The sequence below is a fragment of the Epinephelus lanceolatus genome, chromosome 7, assembly GCF_041903045.1.
Source record: "Epinephelus lanceolatus isolate andai-2023 chromosome 7, ASM4190304v1, whole genome shotgun sequence".
NCBI lineage: Eukaryota > Metazoa > Chordata > Actinopteri > Perciformes > Serranidae > Epinephelus > Epinephelus lanceolatus.
Window position 1 is genome coordinate 10,939,858 of NC_135740.1, and position 20,221 is coordinate 10,960,078.

Sequence of the window (20,221 nt, forward strand, 5' to 3'; positions counted from 1 at the left end):
GTCTGTTTGCTTTTCTGTCTGTTATGCACCTGATCCTTTTGATCTAATGCAAACATGTTAAAGCCATGTTGTTTGTGGGGGAGACCAGGGTTGGTTGTCACACTTTTTACTCTTGTGTAAATTGCCCACCATCAAAACATGATTCAACAGTCATTCCTTCATTAAATGAAAGTTTAAGGACCTGGCTTGAAATGGGTATCCCATCTATTTTTACAACTTATAGTAACAAGAGTATAGTAGTAACAATAGTAACAAGAAGTAATTAACCATTAAAAGACACTCTGACATGAGGTAATAACAATAGTGGTAACCATGCCCCTTGAGTTTAAACCATGAATTTGAACAAGATGATTGTTTGAATTATCCTCTGTAATTGAAATAAAATGAGGAATCTGCCCTTAATTAAAGCCATTCTGTCATAAAAAAGTACTTATGAATTCAATTTTAAATAAAACAGTGAGACTGATGAAATGTTTAGATACACTTTTCTTATGAGGAACTATAGCAGCACTGTTTGTGTGTGTGTGTGTGTGTGTGTGTGTGTGTGTGAGAGAGAGAGAGAGAGAGAAATCAAAAACACCTGAGAACATATGGACTACAACATGTTTGCCATGCTGACTATCTTTGTGAACTGTCTGACAACCCACCCCCAGAGCTAGCTTTAGCTTGCTAGCTTAAAGTTGACTCAATCAAAGCTATTACCTCCAACTTTTTAATACGAGTTTGATTTATAAATGACTAATAACCTACAAGCTTTTAATACAAAAACAACACCCACATGAAAAATTTCTCTGACCCATAAAAATTAAAAAGAAAATGTCTTCACCTCACTGTTTTGTGTGTGTTCCACACAATGATGACCAGTGCAAAACTGAGCAGGATGTCAGGCCAACTGTTTGATATCAACACAGTGTCACAGCGCCCTCTAGTGTGGCTGTGATAAGCACAGTGACAACAACTCCTGTGACAACCAACCCCAGTCTCCCCTCCATGAAAAATGTAAAAAAAAAAAAATATAAATAATAATAACTCATCAACCTCCTTCATAACAAAGCTAGTGACCGGAAATCAGGCAATTTTGCCTTCAAACTGGAATGTAGAAAAAAAATCTTTAAACTATCAAAAGACAATCTGGGAACACTGCAGCTGTATTTTAGTTTACTTGTGAATCAGAATCTTCCAAATTAAATCTTTTCGCACTTACACTCTTTCCAAAAGTTGTGTAAGTACAACGAATTTTATTTTGAAACGTTTATCCGGAAGTTGTATTTTTTTTTAACTCTAAAATTAGGTGCGCGTGGTGAGGAACAAGAAGCCGGGGAGATCTGCTGCTAACAGGTGGGAAACTACTCTAAACTAGCTAGATATTGTTGCTTTATAAACACTGGACCATATAATAGATTGTCCAGTAGTTTCTTATACTACATGCTTAGTAAAAAAGTAGAAATGTATCATAAGAAACGTTTTGTTCAAGTTGGGTTAGGACGAACTCAGTTTAATGGTACTTTGTTAATGAGAAAACATGAATACTTGTGACAGAAAAACCTGCAACAGAGTCTCATGTTCATGTATTTTAAGCGTTAAACACTTTGTACACTTTAATAATGTTTCTCGTAGCCATAGTCTCCTCTCACTGAGACAGGCTTCACCGCGGAGCCAACCAGTTGTGGTTGACATTTAAGTTAGTTGATAGAGGCTTATACGGTGTCATACGAGGTGACTGGCTATGCGTCAAAATGGCTCCAGGCAAATTTGAATGATTCTGTACGAGTTGTCTTCACTTCTCAAAAGACTTGAATGCAGTTTGCCGCTGACTCTACTCAGTCTGCTGTTTGCTGTTGTAACGGTTCCCTGAATGACCTTTAGGTCCCGTCACAGCTGTCAGTAGGACTAAAGGCTGGCAGAGCAGCAGAATGAACAGTGGAAGTTGTGTCCTGTGAGAGTTACAGTAGTGTCCAGTGTACAATCAAGATAAATACAGCATCAAGATTATCAGTGAGATATGAGGTCAATGACCGGCTCAGCATGGACTTGCATTCTGGTGGCTGGCGGGTGTGTGTTCATGCATATGTGTTAGTTTGTATTAATGCAGGAAAGATAATATTGACCTTGTGTAGAAACAGCAGTACACACAGCAAACATGAGGCAGGTGGACAGAGACCTTAAAGATGACTGCAAGTGGCACTGTGCAGGTTTTGAGGTGAAAGGTTACTTGTGTCTGATTGGCTGCCTCCATCAACCCACCCTACTGCCATTGGTCCTTGGACAGCTCTGCCAGTGCCCCCCTTTATGTGGTGGCGCTCGTTTTGCTCGCTGGTGCTCTCAGGCTAGAGTGTAGATGGACTGGCTGCTATGATAAAGAGATCAAGTGCTTCAACAACATTGATTTGATTATGCAGTAGCTGAAGAATATTTTATAAAGATGCTGCATCTGCCCACCAAACTTGCTCTTTCTAAATTTTCAGAGTACTTTATTGAATGTGGTACTTGTGTATCCTTGTACTCAAGTTTTTTAGCTGATCGAATAAGATCCTTTACAAAAGTACCAATACCCCATTACCAGTAAACAGACTGCATTTAGAATCATACTTGAAAGTACAGAAGTATCAGCAAAATGTACTTTAAGTATTTGATACTAGCCTCGGTAACTGATGTTTTAGCATGTATTACATGATTGTTAATACAGTGCATAAACAGCATCTTACTGTTGTAAAGTGATGCTTTTTTTAACGACTTAAAACACTTGGGTTCAGTCAAGTTTGTCTAGTTATAATAAATGTATTGAAGTAGAAGAGGGCCTGCCACTATAACTAGTTTCCTGGGACACTATTGCTGGACAATATGGTGTCCCAGAAATAATCGTGATAAACAATATTACTGTCATTTTAAAAATAAAAAAGCTTTATCCTAATGATATAATGATAAGAATATAAAGTTCATTGCTCTTTAAAACAGAGTGACTGCATTATCATGATATTATATTAAGAATACTCAGACACTGGAATTTGAAAAATATCTTAAATATCCTAAATATATAAAACGGAAATAGAATAAAACCACACAAAAAAAAAACAATGAATAAAAACAAGCTCTGTTAACAAAAATGCAGCATCCGTAATAAAATGCTCAGGACCTGTGCCAGAGTCTTTTAAGTTTTTATTCTGGCATCGACTGAAAGATATTTTTTGGGCCATTTTTGCCTTTAATGGACAGGACAGGTAAGCGTGAAGGGGGAGAGAGAGAGGGGATGACATGCAGCAAAGGGCTACTGGCTGGATTCGAACCCGGGCCGCTGCGGCAACAGCCTTGTACATGGGGCGCCTGCTCCACCACTAAGTCACCAACGCCCCATATTAGTACATTTCTGACATAAACAAACATGCATCAAACATGCAACGGACAATATTGATGTCAGCAAAACATTTGAGGTCATGTCAACCCAGGGGTCTTGGTGTTCCTGAGGGTTTAACCCTTAGGTATTTTTCCCCTTTTACCTGTTTGATAATCCAGCCTTTCATAGAATGAATGCAACAGCAAATTTAATCTTATTTTCTCCTTTGTCTCTCTCTAAGTCAGTCACTCACTCACTCACTCATCTGATCCACTGATTGAGACATGTTTGTCACACCATACTTATCCACCTTATTCTTAACCAGCATGCTACCTTGCATGAATTATGGACATGACTTGAGGTGCTGAACCTTAACCGGCGTTTTCCGGCAGTAATGGGACTGAACAGTACGCTAATCCTCTTTGGGAAATAAAATGTGGAACACACCACTGTTACACCTCAGGCGGGATAATGTAATCACACCTCTGTCATGTCTGACAGCCATCTCAAAGCATTGGTTGTTTTCCTTTTTAACCAAGCACGTTAGCGATTAGCTTGCCTTGCTTTGTTAACATGTTAAATTTAGTAAAGATCTACTTCTTATTAAAGATGATCTAAGGTTTCTTATGACTTACATTTAACATAATTCTGTGTTCATTTCAGCTCCATGTAAAGTGAATAAATGTGATGTTTCTCAGCTAAGTTTCTGCTCATCCTGAGTAAAACATGATGCTGAATTTAGCAGCAGACCTCAGTAATATAGGGTAATTGTAAAATAAATCACTTCAGGCATTTGTCTTATACGATATGATAGAAGTAAGACAAATCAGTGACACAATTCCAGCCTAGATGTCGAGCATAAACACTTAATTAAAGAACACAGCAGATGTTTTCCAAAGGTCCTTGACAAAATCTTAATGTAATGTGATTTTAAATGCTAATGTTTTCACAGTTAAAACAAATAGTCGAATAAGAGATTCATTAATTGACAGAAAATAAATCGGCAAGCTTGCAAGCAAAAACCCTAAACATCGCCTCAACTGTGAGGATGTGAGAACAACTACATATCTTTGGGTTTGGAACTGTTGGTCAGACAAATCTCACACTACACCTTGGAATATAGGACATTGTGGTGTGCATTTTTCAGTATTTGGAGACATTTTATGGATCAAACAATTAATAAATGGACTCTTAGCACAGACCCAATGTGGTGCAACAGAATTTGCCACAACTAAATAAGTCAACAGGACAGCTTCCTCACTACTCTGCAGTTTTCCCCTTTCATCAGCGTTTATCTCACTTTGTCTAATCATGTCAGCTACCCACACAGGGGTCAGAGGTCACTGGGGGAAAGGTGAGAGGAGCCAGCAACTGCTTGAACCTGCTGGCTTTTGCAAGGCACTTAGTTAGGGAAGTCAAATTTCTATTCATGTCTACTAGAATCAGATTGGCTAATGCAGAGATGAGTAAGAAAACAAGGTGTGTTGATGCACTATGCTGTATTGTGGTATTAAATAAATACGTGATTTGTTTTATTGTGTTGGTAACAGCAATCACAAAGATCCAAAACTCACAATGATTCAGTTCCCCAACTTTTATTATCTCATTAATCTTGTCTTCGGGTCATTGATTGTTTACATCAAGTCTCTGAGTCAATCTCAATGACTGTCTTGCAAAAGCCAGCCAATCAGAGCCCTCCCTGGAGCCAGACTGACCTTTGATTGGTAGATTAGCCGAGGTTACACATCAGCCTGTAACAGGAGCAGTGCAAGTGTTTGGTGCCAGTAGTATATCTGTGCATCCTCCTTGTGAGAGCAGAGCGTGCCGGTTGCTGTAGCACCAGTAACGACTGCATTCCCAGGGACGCTGTCACGGGAGGTTTGGCTGGAAAAGGAAAGCTTGTGGTTCTTGTGGCTGCTTTCTGTTACAGGTGAGTGGGGAGGAAAATCAGTGGGAACAGAACGGCACACTGGCATACAGAAATAGCTCTGTGCTTATAGAGGATAGAGACAATGTGGTTGTAGTTATTGAAATCTATAGATAAGTGCGGAGCGGTATGACCAAAAGTTTGTATCCCAGTATTGTTTAAAATTCTGTTGGTTTCATGGTGGCTCACTTTTTTTTAAAATTTGTTTGTTTTTTGTATGACTGGGCCTTTATATAGGTCTATAGTGGCTTACTGTTAGGAGTACAAATATCACAAAAACATGCTAGGGGTGTCACATTCTCCAAATCCACAATTTGATTGGACTTTTAATTTCAAAGTCAGGATTTGATTCACTTTTGAACTTAAACATTTTTTTTCCACCACTGAAAGCCATACCATTGTTAGACCACTGAGTCTGGCTTCGTAAAGATCAATGCATCAGTGGTTTTATGCCCTGTCATACACAGTTTTAAATTCTTCTTTAAAAAGATAGGCATGGTAACAAGTTTGATTATATATTGACCATGTTATAGGGGGAATTTACCACACCGAGGCCAACTTGAAAAATGAAAAATATTTAATAGTGTCAGATGTTTCATTCAGTTATGTGCAACATAAGACAAATAAGAATCCTCTTATTTTTATTTAAACTAAGAAGATTCATGAGAATGTAATCTCCATGCTTTATACGTGGAAACATTCATCATCAAGTAAAGAATGACAGTAACAGACCTGTGGTCCCTCTGTAATGGATGACTGATTGGATGTTGTAAACTTTGGTGTCAGGTCAAGGCCGTCACATCTTGATGTGATCATTGTGTCCCTCAGTTTGTATTGTTAACTTGTAATGTGGGACTAAGGTCACTGTCTTCATCCTCAAGGTTCACATGGAGGTGGACCTGTCCCTTCTTTGTCCTCTAAAGACCTCAGACTCTGTTTCTAATCTGTTTATTCTTAAACAGCTCCTTCAGTCTGTCACCTCATCTGTGTGTTCACAACACTGAGAACCCCTGTCTAACAGGAACACAAACCATGGGAATACGACACCTGCTAAACTTGTCCTCAGAGAGTCTTTTAAATATATGATATAAGATCTAATTATACTGCAATATGAGCCCCTGTTATTATTCTGTGGTAGTAGCTGTAGAACAGGTTGCTTAAGGTCTCTGGACTTGGCAGTAGAAGTAGAAACACAGTTTCGCTGGCGGTTTGCTTTGAGTGAGTAATGGAGTCAAGAATTTAAAAACTGCACAAGTGCTTTTTGTGCCACATAATCAAAGAAAGCATTAACATATTGGTACGCAGAGTTGTGTTGGACTGTGTAAACCCAGAACTGAAAAGCTGTTAGCTACTGTAAACATAAACAAATATATTGTGTCACTCTGGGTGTCTGCGGCATTCCACCAATCAGGAACAGGCCTGTTGTGGACGTGGGTGTATTACCAAACAAGCCTATCAGGCCCAAGGGCTCAGGGGTCCCCTAAGCCAGAGCCTCTGCCTGATGTAGCTGTTATTTAGGGTGTGTTAACGTAGAGTTTTTCATTAGCGGAAAAGCAGTGGTAGGGTGCTGGGGAGCACTTCATCCCAGAACTTCATAATGATAATGATGCTCAGTGTGTGGTTTTTGTTTCCTTGATAACAATATCGTGAAATTAATGTTAGCTAGGTAGCTAGCATAAGGCTATGTTAACAGGGCTGACTACACAGTTAACATCAATCTTACAATGTGAGCGATGATAAAAGCATGACACTCTCCAGTGTCTGCTGGCTGATCTTCTCCCACAAATGGGCTTTTCTGTCGGTTGCTGTGACGGTAGACTAGCTGAAGGAGTGAAAGCGACGTCCTAGTCGCCTTTCTGAAAAGTTTGGAAGTTTTCAACTAGTAGCGCTGGGAGCGGAAGCACAAAAAAGTAGGGATGTCCCGATCACATTTTTTTTGCATCCGATCCGATACAGAGTCCTTTATTTTGAAACCAAGTCCGATCCGATACTTTGCAAAGCATTAAGAAAGAAAAAAAGAATGCATCCAAGTTGTCCCATAAGGTTTGCTTTTTATTTAAATAGTATCCAAAAAGCTTATTGGTGGTTCAGCAGCACAAAATGTAAACAAATTCAATATCTTCTTCCTCGCGTCAACAAACAAAATAGGCCTATATCTTTATACATTGGAGAGCGGAGGCAACAATGAACAACATAGATGAAAAACCTGGCCATTTTTGTTGTTTTGATTCCTCCAATCTTTTATTACCGATTGCGATTTTGTAAAAATAATGTGATCGGCGCCGATACCTGATCCGAGGATCGGATCGGGACATCCCTACAAAAAAGCGCTCTGATAATAGACACTATGTGGACACAGGCCCTAACTTTGTATTTCTTGTCAAAGGGCTTATTTATCATGTCAAGAACTGAGCCTCAAAAGTCCTAAAAAAGACAAATTGAAGCAGTAGCCTAAACATTCACTTTGAAGATGACACAAGAAAGAAACCATCATGATACATACAGTTTATCTACAGGACTTTAAATATGCTGAGTGCTCAAAGCAATTTAGGCCATTTAAGTACCTGCCCTGAAGGGATAGGGGAGTTTTTTATGCTTCGGGCCCATTTAACATCATTCGCCTATGGTGGTGGGTCCCTGCACCTGCTAGAAATGTGTAGTATTCCAAGTTAAAGCACAAACTCAGATGGCTTACACTCTCAATATTTACATCATGAAGGTGTCAGAAGTTACACACTAACCCATAAGGGGTAAAAATTTGGTGAACAAAAAACAAACAAATCTGTTGCTTGTACTGTACTACCAAAGAAAATCCTGGTTTATTGCAATTCCACCTACACTCCAGCCAAGCGATTGGTAGATGGGCAAAAAAAAAAAATGTTATCTTCAGATCTAAATCTGTCTAAATCTGTTGAACACAGTTGGCCACAGTGCACTCCAGTAGTTAGCACTGTGTTTCCATCAAAGAGCTTGTTTTGTTTTTCCCCTGTGCCAGTGCAAATTAATTGCAGTGGGAGTGTCACCTATTTACACTCTGCCAGCAACGTTGACTTAGGACTCGCAAAACAACAATTTTGTCTCACCTCTGCTCATTTCTGTATCCTGAGGATACAACTGTATGTATGCTTCATAACTAGAGGCTAGGGTTGTGTTTAACAATTACAGTATAAACAAACCCAAAATGACACATGTGATGGCTTAGTGGTTAAAAGTAACAAACCTCCAAAAAACAATTAGGGACCATAAAACTTGCTGTGGGAACTTGTTAAATGTAAACAAATGAATGACCTGTCTCCTCCTCCTCCTCCTCCTCCTCCTCCTCCTCCTCCTCCTCTCCCTCTAGGTCCCCTCCTGGTCAGCTTCACTCCACAAACACTCCTCCCTGTAACACACACTCTTAACTTTACCTCAGGGCCAACAGAAAGTGCTCAGCATTATCAAACACAACCTGTCAACCATTTAAAACACAAACACTTTCCACGCCACACACAAGCACTAACAGGTTCACTCTCCACAAGCACACACTCACCTTTTACCTCATCAGCAGCATCATGCTGAGCCAGGAGTTCTTGCAGAAGTTGAAGTTGCAAGTTCTGGATGATGTCAGCCAGTACATCAGGAATGTGTCCACCCCAGTGTTGGTCAGCATGGGAGCCGTGGCTGCTGCGACAACCTACTACCTGGCAACACGGCCCAAGGCCCTCCTGCCACTCTGCGACCTCAACATGCAGTCAGTTGAGATTCCGGTGAGTTAAAGATTTTTCCAGTGTCAGTTATCTAAGGCCTTGTTAAGACTGGCAGTCTGAATCCATTTTTTATATCCAGATTGTATCTAGATTGATTTGCAAAAAGAACACATGAAGTGCAGTTCTTGCAAATTAGATTTGACGATGTGATTCTAATCAGATTTATATAGATATGTCTCAGTCCAGCCGCTGTGGCTGCTCAAATCAGATTTCATAGTGTCTTTGAATGTGACACACAATGACAGCATTAAATTTAGAGTGATGGAGGTGCTGAGCAGAATCAATGCTACCACCAGCAACGTGCATTAGAAGACAACATGGAGAACAACAGTCTGTGAAGCAAGTTTATTATCTGTAACTAAAACTAAGGTAAAAACTAAAACCAGAGGCGAAAAAACATTTTAGTTCTCTGAAATAAAAATTCAAACTTGACTTCAGAAAAACTGAAAACTAAGTGACATGATATTGTGTACTTATAAAACTCATTTAAATTAGATAAAGATATACAGGAACTGTCTTTATTTTTATTCTTTGTCAATTTGGTCAAAATTGCCAACACAGCAAGCATAAGAAGGCAACGGTGCATATGGTAATGTCTACATGACTGTAGTCAAGTGCTTTTGCAAAGTGTTGTGTTTGTATTGTCATACCTATTCTGAACCTCTGACAAATACCCCCAAGCTATCAATAAAAAAAACCTAAAACCAATACTGCAACTAATAAAAACTAAACATCTTTACAGTGAAAACTAAACGGACACAAGCAAATAATCCGGAACCTTACGGAAGTAAACTGAATTGAAAACAAACATTTTAAATGAAATAAAGTAAAATCTAATGAAATATAAAAATCATAATAACTCCACTGTGGACAGACACTGAAATACATTTCTCGTGCTTCTGTGTTGGTAAGTTGTGTTAGCAGCACTGCGTTGTTACCACAGCAACCCCTGCAGGTAGGTCAGTGAGGTCTGGACACACAAAAAGCTAATTTGATCACTTGCAAAGAATAGTGCCAACAGTCTTTCTTAAATATATGATTTTAGAAAAAACTATGATTTGTCTGCAGTATGAATGTATTCTAAAGGGTTGCAGGTTAAATGTATGGACTTTATCTCAGAAGCCAGATGAAGGCATCATTAGTTTTTCACACTGTAATTGTGCTGTTGCTGAAAACAATGAATGGAATGTAAAAACTTCTGAAAAATGATGAAGATGTTATCAGAACTAAAGCAGGATAGTTACATTGACCCATGCAGTGTCTCATAAATCATCATTGCTATTACTAAGAAAACAGCTAGGATAACCCTACTATATGCATCTGTTTTAGCAACAAATGCATACAGACAGGCACAACCCTGGCCCAAACAGATGGGCTGTTAATGTGTGCTGTTACTGGTGCAGCTTGTTTCACTGTGTGCCCCACCCTTTTTTTTCAAAGAGGCAATAAGTATACACCAGTATAAACAAACAAAAGCCCCAAACAAACGTCTACAAACAAGCTGGTACGACACTAACTAAACATAAAAAACTGCCAGGTATTAAACCTAATTGAAGTGTAAAGCCCATGCTGTGTTGGCTGATCACACAGGATGTAAAGTATTGTCACTGATACTTTACTCACAAAAAAGACAAATGCATGTGTATTCTAAGACACCCACTTTAGGTTTGCTGCCAGCCCAGGTGCAAGTCATCAGGTCAGATGACACAGAGAGGGACATTGACAGAGACTGTCACAGTTGGTGGTTAATAAAATAGATAGCCCTGCTGTTAAAGCGAGAATGAGAGGATACTGAGTTCCACTGTAGTAACACCACTCGTGTATGTGAGGCAAACAGTTATGTGCAAAGGGTGTGTGTGAGCTTGTCTCATCATTAAAATATTTTTGCTGATTTCATTTGGTTGTAAACCTTCAGAGCACAAAGCCAAACATACCATGGCTGTGAAGTTAAAGAGGTTCCAGCTCTTAGAATTGAGTTGTTCAGGAACTGAAAATATCTATTTGAGTTTGGAGTTGAGGTCATGGTGTGAAGGGTCTTATAACGTGACTTAATCACTGCATTAATATAAGACCATGTTCAGTGTGAATTCAAAAAGGAAACTACATTTTAGAACTGCAGTTTCATTTTTATGTGACAACTCGTTGTTGTATTCAGAGGCATCATGTTTTCATTCTGTTTGTTCATCACATTCTTGTGAACACGATATGTCAAGAATGCCTTAAGGGAATTTCCTCAAATTTTCCCATCACTGAACTATTAAGATTTTGGTGGTCAGCGGTCACTATGAATTCACAAAACATGAAGAATTCATACACTAATTATGACAAAATTCTACACAGATATCAAACAGGCTGAAATGCTGAAGTGATGACAGTTATCCTATCCAAAAGGGCAAAGGTCAAACGGTGACATCACAATGTTTTCTGACCTTTATTCAATGCCATAACGCAATAACTCAGGAACAGAAGGGGATACACTTGGTCAGATACTGAATTGGTGACACTGATTTGGGCTGTCCACTTTGAAACTGTGCTGATTGTATAGATCAGCTGTACTGCCAGGTTGAAGATGTGTGTGAAGCATTTAGGAATTGTAGCTTCTTTGCAGCAACATCCACATGTGAATGAATCTGGACAGACATGGATTTATACTGTAACCTGACTGGTTGGTGGAGGCATTCAACCACGAGGCAGTAATTCTAGTTTTGTAGCAGCCAGCATTTCTACTTCTGTTAACAGATATGCAGTATTTTTTATGTTTATTTTTTAATACACATGGTGAACTGTACCAAAAGATAATTAAAACATATATAAAAGACAATACAGCATGATATATGTATTTGTTAATCAGTGTTCCCCTCGAAACCTGGAAAATCACACATGAAAGAAATGTAAAAAATAATTTTTTTTGGTTTAGTGCTGTTTTTCAGCGATTAAATGTCCAAGCAAGAGTCAAGAGATGTTGACATTTCTATAGGATCACTCTTAGATTTCACAACCCATATTTGTTTATTTTATCAGGGCGGAGAGTTTGCTCGACGATCAGCTCTGCAGAACGGAGACAGTCACCTAACACACGTCTACGATGATGCCAGAACAATATATGAGTTCTTCCTCAGAGGGGTCCGACTCTCCAGTAAGTCACAAATACATTGTTGTATTACTATGGATGTATATATTTTCTGTTGTTGAGTTACTCAAGGGCCTGTCAGACTGGCTGTTGACCAAAAAGTATAAGCCCTTCCTCATACACGGGGCTCAAACATCATCTGCTTAAAGGGATAGTGCACCCAAAAATGAAAATTCAACCATTATTTACTCACCCATATGCCGATGGAGGCCCTGGTGAAGTTTTAGAGTCCTCACATCCCTTGCGGAGATCGGTGGGGGGAGCGGCTAGCACACCTAATGGCAGATGGCGCCCCAGACTAACTTCCAAGAACACAAAATTGAAACCACAAAGTATCTCCATACTGCTCATCCGTAGTGATCCAAGTGTGCTGCAGCCCCAACATAAAAAGTTGTTTCTAAAAACGTCATATGAACTCTGTTTTTAGCCTCACTGTAGCCTGTAGCTCTGACTGCATGCTCCTGTGCTCCGCGTTCATGTTTGCGCGCCTGCGCAAGACCAGCGAAAGCATGAGCTTTGCTCACCCGTGTTTACATCACGTGACATGTGCATCGCAGGGAGAGACAATGGTAACCACAGAGCTAAAAGATAATTTGCCCTACGGTCTTTTAGCAAAGGACAGCCCAACATGTCTGAAGACTTTGAAATTGAGGAGGAACAGCATTTCTTTGTTGAGCCGCATTTGTTTGAGCCCGAGTATACGGACGGAACTCAGGCTACTGGACGAAGCAGCCGCCGCAGCTCATGAGCCGAACCCTCAGCCAGCCGCAGAATACCGGAGTCGAACACTGGAAACCTGGTGGTGTAGTTGTTTCAAATGCAAAGCAATGCCAACGGGTGAGGAAAGTCTTTGCTGCTCAGACTGGGAATTGGCGATGCCTGCGCTTGAGAATCTGGACATCAGTACTGACGAGACTGCTGTTCTTCAGAGATCACCGATCACCCTGAGCGCGCACACGTGAACGCGGAGCACAGAGAAGCAGTCAGAGCTACAGGCTACAGTGAGGCTAAAAACAGAGTTCATATGACGTTTTTCCAAACAACTTTTTATGTCGGGGCTTCAGAACACTTGGATCACTACGGATGAGCAGTATGGAGATACTTTATGGATTCAGTTTTGTGTTCTTGGACGTTAGTCTGGGGCGCCGTCTGCCATTAGGTGTGCTGGCAGCTCCCCCCGCCGATCTCTGCAAGGGATGTGAGGACTCTAAAACTTCACCAGGGCCTCATTTTTGGGTGCACTATCCCTTTAATCTCCTGTAACTACACTAAACTAGAGAGAGACTAGAGATCTTGATTTAACATAACATTTACTTTACTTCTACTTTCACTGAAGTCGATTCTTTATTCTTGATTCTGAATATTTAATATACTAATTTAAGATTTAAGAATTTAAGATTTAATATACTTAAAATTCTCATTGTTTTTGATTCCTCTTCTCTCTCTCCTCTTCTGTTGCTCTCCTTCCATCTTAAAGATAATGGTCCCTGTCTGGGCTCCAGGAAACCAAAGCAGCCCTATGAGTGGATGTCCTACAGAGAGGTAAGAGTAACCATGAGCAGCTCACCTTATTAACACATTATAGCCTCCGGTTCGACAGCAATAGAGCCAAAGGTTGACATGGTGAGGCAAATAAAACCTGCATGCTTTTATGTTCGAATTTAGTTTTTAAAAAAGCTTATTTGATGAATTGTATTTTATTTTGCTCTGTAAATGATAATTAAAGGGGCATTTCACCAGTTTTACCCATCAAGTCATGAGTATCACTTAGCTTGTGAAAACAGTCGTCCGATGTCCTCTGTGGCTCTGAAGTTTTGTCAGGTCTGAGAAAATAACCCAGGTTATGTCATCAGGGTTATTTTCTCAGCTTGAGGTGGGAGTCTACAGATGTATAACAGAAAGGTTATGTTACAAACTAGGATTGTGAGGTTTAAAAGTCATGGGAATTTATGTGGCAGGAAGAGTTTGGTGGAAAATGTTACCAAGGTGCATTATGGGGTAGGTTCCAGTATTTTCAAAGATTTACCCATACCAGTCATGAAAAGTCAGGATATCTCAGCTTCTGCTGCACAAACATTAACCATTAAAAGAGTTCCTACTAAGTCCCCTAATGTTATGGAAGTGCAACATGAAATCTCTCAGTTACCCCTGTAAGTGTGAAATTAATTTTATTATAGCTATCATATTACTGTTATGTAAGCGAGGCATGTAAGAGGTAATGTTTAACTCTACTATCAGTAACATGTCACTTTAATATTCAACTCTTCATTGTTTTGATGTGAAGAAGAGTTTTTAAAAAAAACAAAACAAAACAAAATAAAAAGGCGTCACCTGGTAAGTGAAAGTAATTGTTTAATTCAGATGTATGTTACAAGCATACTGATAGTGAATGCCATTAACATGTATTTAATCTGGGCCACTGCATTCACTTAGTTAATCATTTTGAGCCTTGTGTAATATCCCTTTAATGTTTCTGTATGGACTATGAGGTTTTAGTGATTTAGTGATTTTTTTAACCACAACACATTTAAAATTAGTTTGCATTTACTAGCTATTACTTTTTATAGGGACGAGAATTGTTTGTTAATTGTCTGTCACTGATCGTTAAACATTAATTGAGCTTGACAACTATTATTGAAATATCAATTAAACATTCCAGTGTGAACTGAATGAGTGAGTGAACACATTGTGTTTAGGTGTTTTGACTTATTACTGCCAACTGCTGCAGGCACATGCCCTTATGTTTGATTTAAAATGAGGTCAAACAAAGCTCAGTTTATGTCGTTGTTTGTTGCTGCAGCATTAACAGGTGTGTGTGTGTGTGTGTGTGTATTTCTTAGGTAATGGAGCGAACAGAGAATCTGGGTTCGGCATTTCTCCACAAAGGACACTCCAAGACCACCGACCCCCACATTGGCATCTTCTCTCAGAACAGACCGGAGGTACAGACATGTACCCTTTACCCATAGTGCCCAATTACTAGCCGTCAAATTTGCGTCAAAATCACACTCTTTCTCTGACTCATAATTCCGTTAAATCTGAACACATAGACACATGCATATTTTTAGATTCAGTGTGACTTACACTTACTGAGGATATTGTTATTTCCAATGTCCACTGCGCATAAACGTCAAAAAATCTGCTTAGAAATCAGAGCACTTCAGAACTTGCCTGACGTTTTCTTCAGTTTCTTCAAACAGGAACTTCTAAAAGCTAGTTCAGCCTATGTTTGGTGCCATTTTGCCATAATTAGAAAAAAATGGTTCACACCCACAGTGTGTTTGCTCTGGTTCAAGTCAGTTGGTGAGTTTGTAAACCCTGGTTCGCTTTCTTTTCATTAAGAACAAGACTAGGCCAGAACCTGGTATATAGCTGGACTGTGTATGAATGTTAGAGGGCTTTTAATTTGAACGGATGGCTTTAAATTTGAAACAGGAAGTGGCGAAATAGTCACAGATGTTTGTCCACAGCACTGGCCCCACTGTGGCAGTCCAGGCAAAAAATTAATGTAAATGCATCTGAAAAAGGAGAAAAGTACACTTTTGTGCACACTCACACAGCAGACACGACCTACTTTCTCTGGAGTTGTACCTACTGATCAAGCTGTTTTTGCTCCATTTAACACAACCCTCCCCTCTTCAGCTCTGGCTGGTGATGTAAAGGCAGATTTATAGTTGTAGACTATCAAGTGGCCTACGCCATTGTGAGCATTTAGCTTAAATTGTATGAGAATTTATACATGTGCAGTGATGTATCGAGGTCACTATACAATTACACCGCCCTCAAGTTGGTGGTGGGGTTTCATTGCCATTGTTTTGAGTTTCTGTGAGGTGAGGTGCAGTGAAGTTTGATTTATTCAACAAACACACCTAAAACACTTGAAACATGGCTTTACCGCAACAGTAATAAACAAAGTACAGAATTGGGCTCAATTCGGCTCACAAGGTTCACAGATAAAGCGGTCTGCAGGACATGTATTCCCCACAAATCCAACATGCTAACGCTATAAGCACAAGCCTATGATATTTACCATTGCATTAATTAGCCTAGCAGCTAGCAGACATTTCCTCTACTCATAACAAGACACTAGACTTCCAATGCAATTTTATGGGGACTTTATTGTCTTTACAGTTTATTGTTTCTTATCTGTGAAATAAAAGTAGATCAAACTTTTGTTTCCACTGAGGGACATAGTTTTCACTTTACAAAACAAGGTCTTTCTCACCACAGTTCTGTCTGCACCTTTTCATTTCAAAATGGGGACGCACCAACTCTGACGTCATCAGCCATTCTGACCAATGGTGTAACGTCATCGCTCGTTCATGGACAGACTTTAGCGTTTATAGAGCTGGTGCTACTGTTTTGGTCTTCACCCAAGTTCTGTTACTGTGTTCATACCTACACTTTATGGACACCACAGCTGTCTGCTGTTGTGCACATACAATCACTTGCACTAGATGTGCTCCCTTTATCCACTGCTCATTTTTTGCTCATTTTCATTCACTGGTGCTCATTATTATCCACTTCCTATTATTTTCATCATTATTATTATTATTGTTATTGTTATCACCGTCTCTTGTATTTTTGTACTTATTTGCATGCCTAGTTATTTAAGTTTTTTAAGTTTAATTTTGAAATCTTTAATCTGACTCTTTCTCCTTGACTGCTGTAACACTGGAATTTCTCAATTATGGGATCAATAAAGGTGTATCTTCAGTTCAAATAAACACAAGAAGTTTGTGCTCTAGAGAAAGGATCAACACTCAGTGAAAAACCTAAGCCCTATGATAAGCTAATATGGCAAGGCTTAACTATACAAACCAATGAGCAGTGACAACTAGCATGTCTTTGGGGTCATCGGGTGGGAACCTCCTTTCACCAGTGTTTCGTCTAGTTGGTCCCACGACACCTCCAGGAGGCTAGACAGTGATCTCTAGCGTCCCAGAGACACTCCCCTAATGCCAGGTCTCACTGCTCCCCTCCCTGCACCAACCCAATAACCTCCTTTACCTTACTTACACATGGCTTTCTCAGCCCAAACAGCACTGCCACCTTCAACCAAACCCAGGCTCCGTACATGCAAGCTCTAGGTAGAAGCAGGGCTGATACTACCTTTCCTAGCACATTCACCACACTCTATTTCACACGCTACATAGCATAACTAAAGCTAAAGTTAAAGGAGCTAAATAAACTTATCTTATCTTATCTTATCTTATCTTATCTTACCTGTTCCACCAAGAGGAAAAACAAACCGTAGTCCAATTGAGGCGGGCTAAAAAGCGCAACTAAACATAGTAGTAAATTATCTGTAAAGTCAACAATGAACTCTAAGAATGGATTACCCTATAATGCTTGTGTGTGTGTGTGTTTGTCTGTGTGTAGTGGACCATCAGTGAGCTGGCATGTTACACCTATTCTCTTGTGTCAGTGCCTCTGTACGACACACTGGGAACAGAAGCCATCAACTACATCATAGACCAAGGTAAACCACAGCATCATCAACATAATCTCATACATTCAGATGCTTCATATATGTCAATGTTGTTGTTGGTGAAGACCTTCATGTAACCTTATCTGTCTGTTGTTTCTGAAGCTTCCATCTCGACTATAGTGTGTGACGTGGTGGATAAAGCTAACCTCGTACTGAACTGTGTCGGGGACAGGGAACACACTGTGAAAACCATCGTGCTCATGGAGACCCCCAGTGACGAGCTGGTCAACAGGGGAAAAGAGGCTGGAATCCACATCCTCAGCCTGCAGGAGATGGAGGTCAGCTTCGGTTATTTTACTCTCACCTTCCATTTTCTCTTTTTTTTTGTTTCTCTTTAACTTAGTTCTTCTTCTGGGTCTTTGCATTGTTGTTTAGTTTTTGTTTTGTCATGCTTTTTTGTATTTTTGTGTTAATTTTCTTGCCAGCTTGTTTTGTTCTTACTTTCCTTTCATATATTGCTTTTGTTCAAATTCATTTAATTTGTGCTCTCTTCTTGCTAGTTTCCTTCTTGTGTTTTCTTCATTCCATTTATCTTGTTTTTTTTTTCTATTAGATTGTCTTTATTACTTGCTTTCTTGTCTTACTTTGTCTCTTTATTCCCTCTACAATGCCTTCATAAATGTGTTTTTCTTGTTGTGCAGGCCATCGGGAAGGCCAACCATCGCCAACCAGTGGTAAGTAAATACCGGCCAGTAAATGACGTAGTACTAGTCACCCCTTAAATGACGTGTTATGTGGCGATGTTTGACTGTTGACACCCCCATCCCCGCAGCCTCCACAACCTGACGACATGGCCATTATCTGCTTCACCAGCGGAACAACAGGTGACACACACACACACACACGCACACACACACACACACACACACACACACAGAATTAACTGCACCTAATGTAATTTCCATGAGTATTTGGAAATTCATACCCCATGTACATTCAGCCTCTAAAGATGCATGTGTGCTTTGTGTGTGTTTGCTTTCAGGAAACCCTAAGGGAGCTATGATCACACATAAGAACATTGTGTCCAACTGCTCGGCTTTCATCAAACTGACAAAGGTGAGGCACTGATGTGGCACTTGAGCAGTTGAAGTTACAGTGAAACAAAAGTTAGAGCATCTTTAGTTTTTGTGATATAAGGAGCCCCTAAAGTCCCGAAAGATGATATTTTTTTAATTTTGTGGGCACAAGTTAATGATCTTGTAGGAAAAAGTTAAAGAAATATCACCTTTCGAGACTTTAGGATCTCTGTAGTAATACAAGTTTTAGAGGGATTTAAATCAACCAGGAGGTAGATTTCCTTCTCTGTCTTCCTGGACATTTTTTTAAGATAAACATCAAACATGACATTAAACAAGAGATAACTAACTTGACTTCACACAGGGACACAGGATAAGAACTTGTAAAAAATATATTTATTACAGTGTCTGTAATTCTGCCATATTACAGGTATAACTAACATGCTGTTGTCACTGCTGTACTTCAACAGATTTACCACGAAAAAACCCAAAGGAGAAACCAAAGATTAAAATGTAATTGGACAGGAGTAACTCAGATTTGGTGTCAGATTAAATATATCTTGTGAAAGGTCATTGTGACCGAAACGATGACTTTGAAAATAAATCAATGCAGAGATGATGTGTGTATGTGTGGGAGCTGACTGTCTTCTTTGGAAATAAGTCAGATTGGCTGCCTGGAACATGGTGAGATGCAGTGACAGCACAGATAGACAGCAAAGTAAACAAAACAGAGTGGGAGGTTAAAGCAGCCTGACTGCGATGAAGCTTTTATGCCTCCATGCTGGTGATAGCTGTGGCCTTTGGCATTATGTTTTCAGGTGGTCTGTCTGTCACATTCTTGTGAACACATTATCTCAAGAATGCCTGAAGGAAATGTCTTTAAATTTGGGACAAATATTTGGTCAGGCTCAAGGATGAACTTATTAGATTTTGGTTGTCAAAGGTCAAGGTCACTGTGATCTAGCAATTGTCTCATTCTTGTGAACATTATGGGCTCTAGTTTCGCAGACCGGGCACAGCGGAGGCACAGCACACCTGCGCTTCGCCAACTGGGTGTGGCCAGGCGGATTTTGCAAGTTTGGCACACCGTGTGCGCTGGCGCAGCTACTCGTCTTTCCCATCTCTGTCCCTCCTACCTGTGCAAGTTGGAAAGAGGGAGGAGAGAAGGCATGGAGTGGATTTTACACAGCCCATTCACATCACACCAATCAAATGAGCCCCTCTCCTCACCCTTAAATGCGCCGCGCGAAGGCGTAATGAGAGTTTACTCAATTCGCCATGGCAGAAGAGAGCAGCAGCGTCAGACGGCCAAACTTCTCCCAGGAGGAAACTGATGTTTTGGTCCGGGAGGTCCAAGCTCGCAGTGTCCGAATATACGGAACTGCGAGCAGACCTCCACGGGCTGATGATGCAAAGGTAGCCTGGGAGGAGGTCACCACAATTGTAAATCAATGTTGAGTTTCTCTCGTGTGCGCGCTCTCTCTCTCTTTCTCTCTCACAGTCTCACTCTGTTTCTTTTCTTTTGACTTTTCTAAGATGACAGATGCTGAATATATACTCCCTATCTGATGCTGTGGCTG

At 40.0% G+C, this 20,221-nt stretch overlaps 1 protein-coding gene across 2 annotated transcripts in view; it reads left to right on the plus strand.

The window, feature by feature from the left end:
* Positions 1-1,269: 1,269 nt before the first annotated feature.
* LOC117261308 (long-chain-fatty-acid--CoA ligase 1-like) overlaps positions 1,270-20,221 on the plus strand; it is a 28,770-nt gene continuing 9,818 nt past the window's right edge. The window contains exons 1-10 of one of the 2 annotated variants that reach the window (XM_033633678.2): positions 1,270-1,338; positions 8,602-9,004; positions 12,026-12,140; positions 13,612-13,676; positions 14,975-15,076; positions 17,517-17,616; positions 17,728-17,903; positions 18,267-18,299; positions 18,398-18,449; positions 18,608-18,681. In XM_033633678.2, coding sequence (XP_033489569.2) covers positions 8,810-9,004; positions 12,026-12,140; positions 13,612-13,676; positions 14,975-15,076; positions 17,517-17,616; positions 17,728-17,903; positions 18,267-18,299; positions 18,398-18,449; positions 18,608-18,681 — 912 coding nt within the window. In that variant the 5' untranslated portion in view covers positions 1,270-1,338; positions 8,602-8,809. Of the gene's footprint in view, positions 1,339-5,110; positions 5,262-8,601; positions 9,005-12,025; positions 12,141-13,611; positions 13,677-14,974; positions 15,077-17,516; positions 17,617-17,727; positions 17,904-18,266; positions 18,300-18,397; positions 18,450-18,607; positions 18,682-20,221 lie in introns of those variants that run through there. The other variant, XM_033633679.2, reaches the window with a different exon arrangement.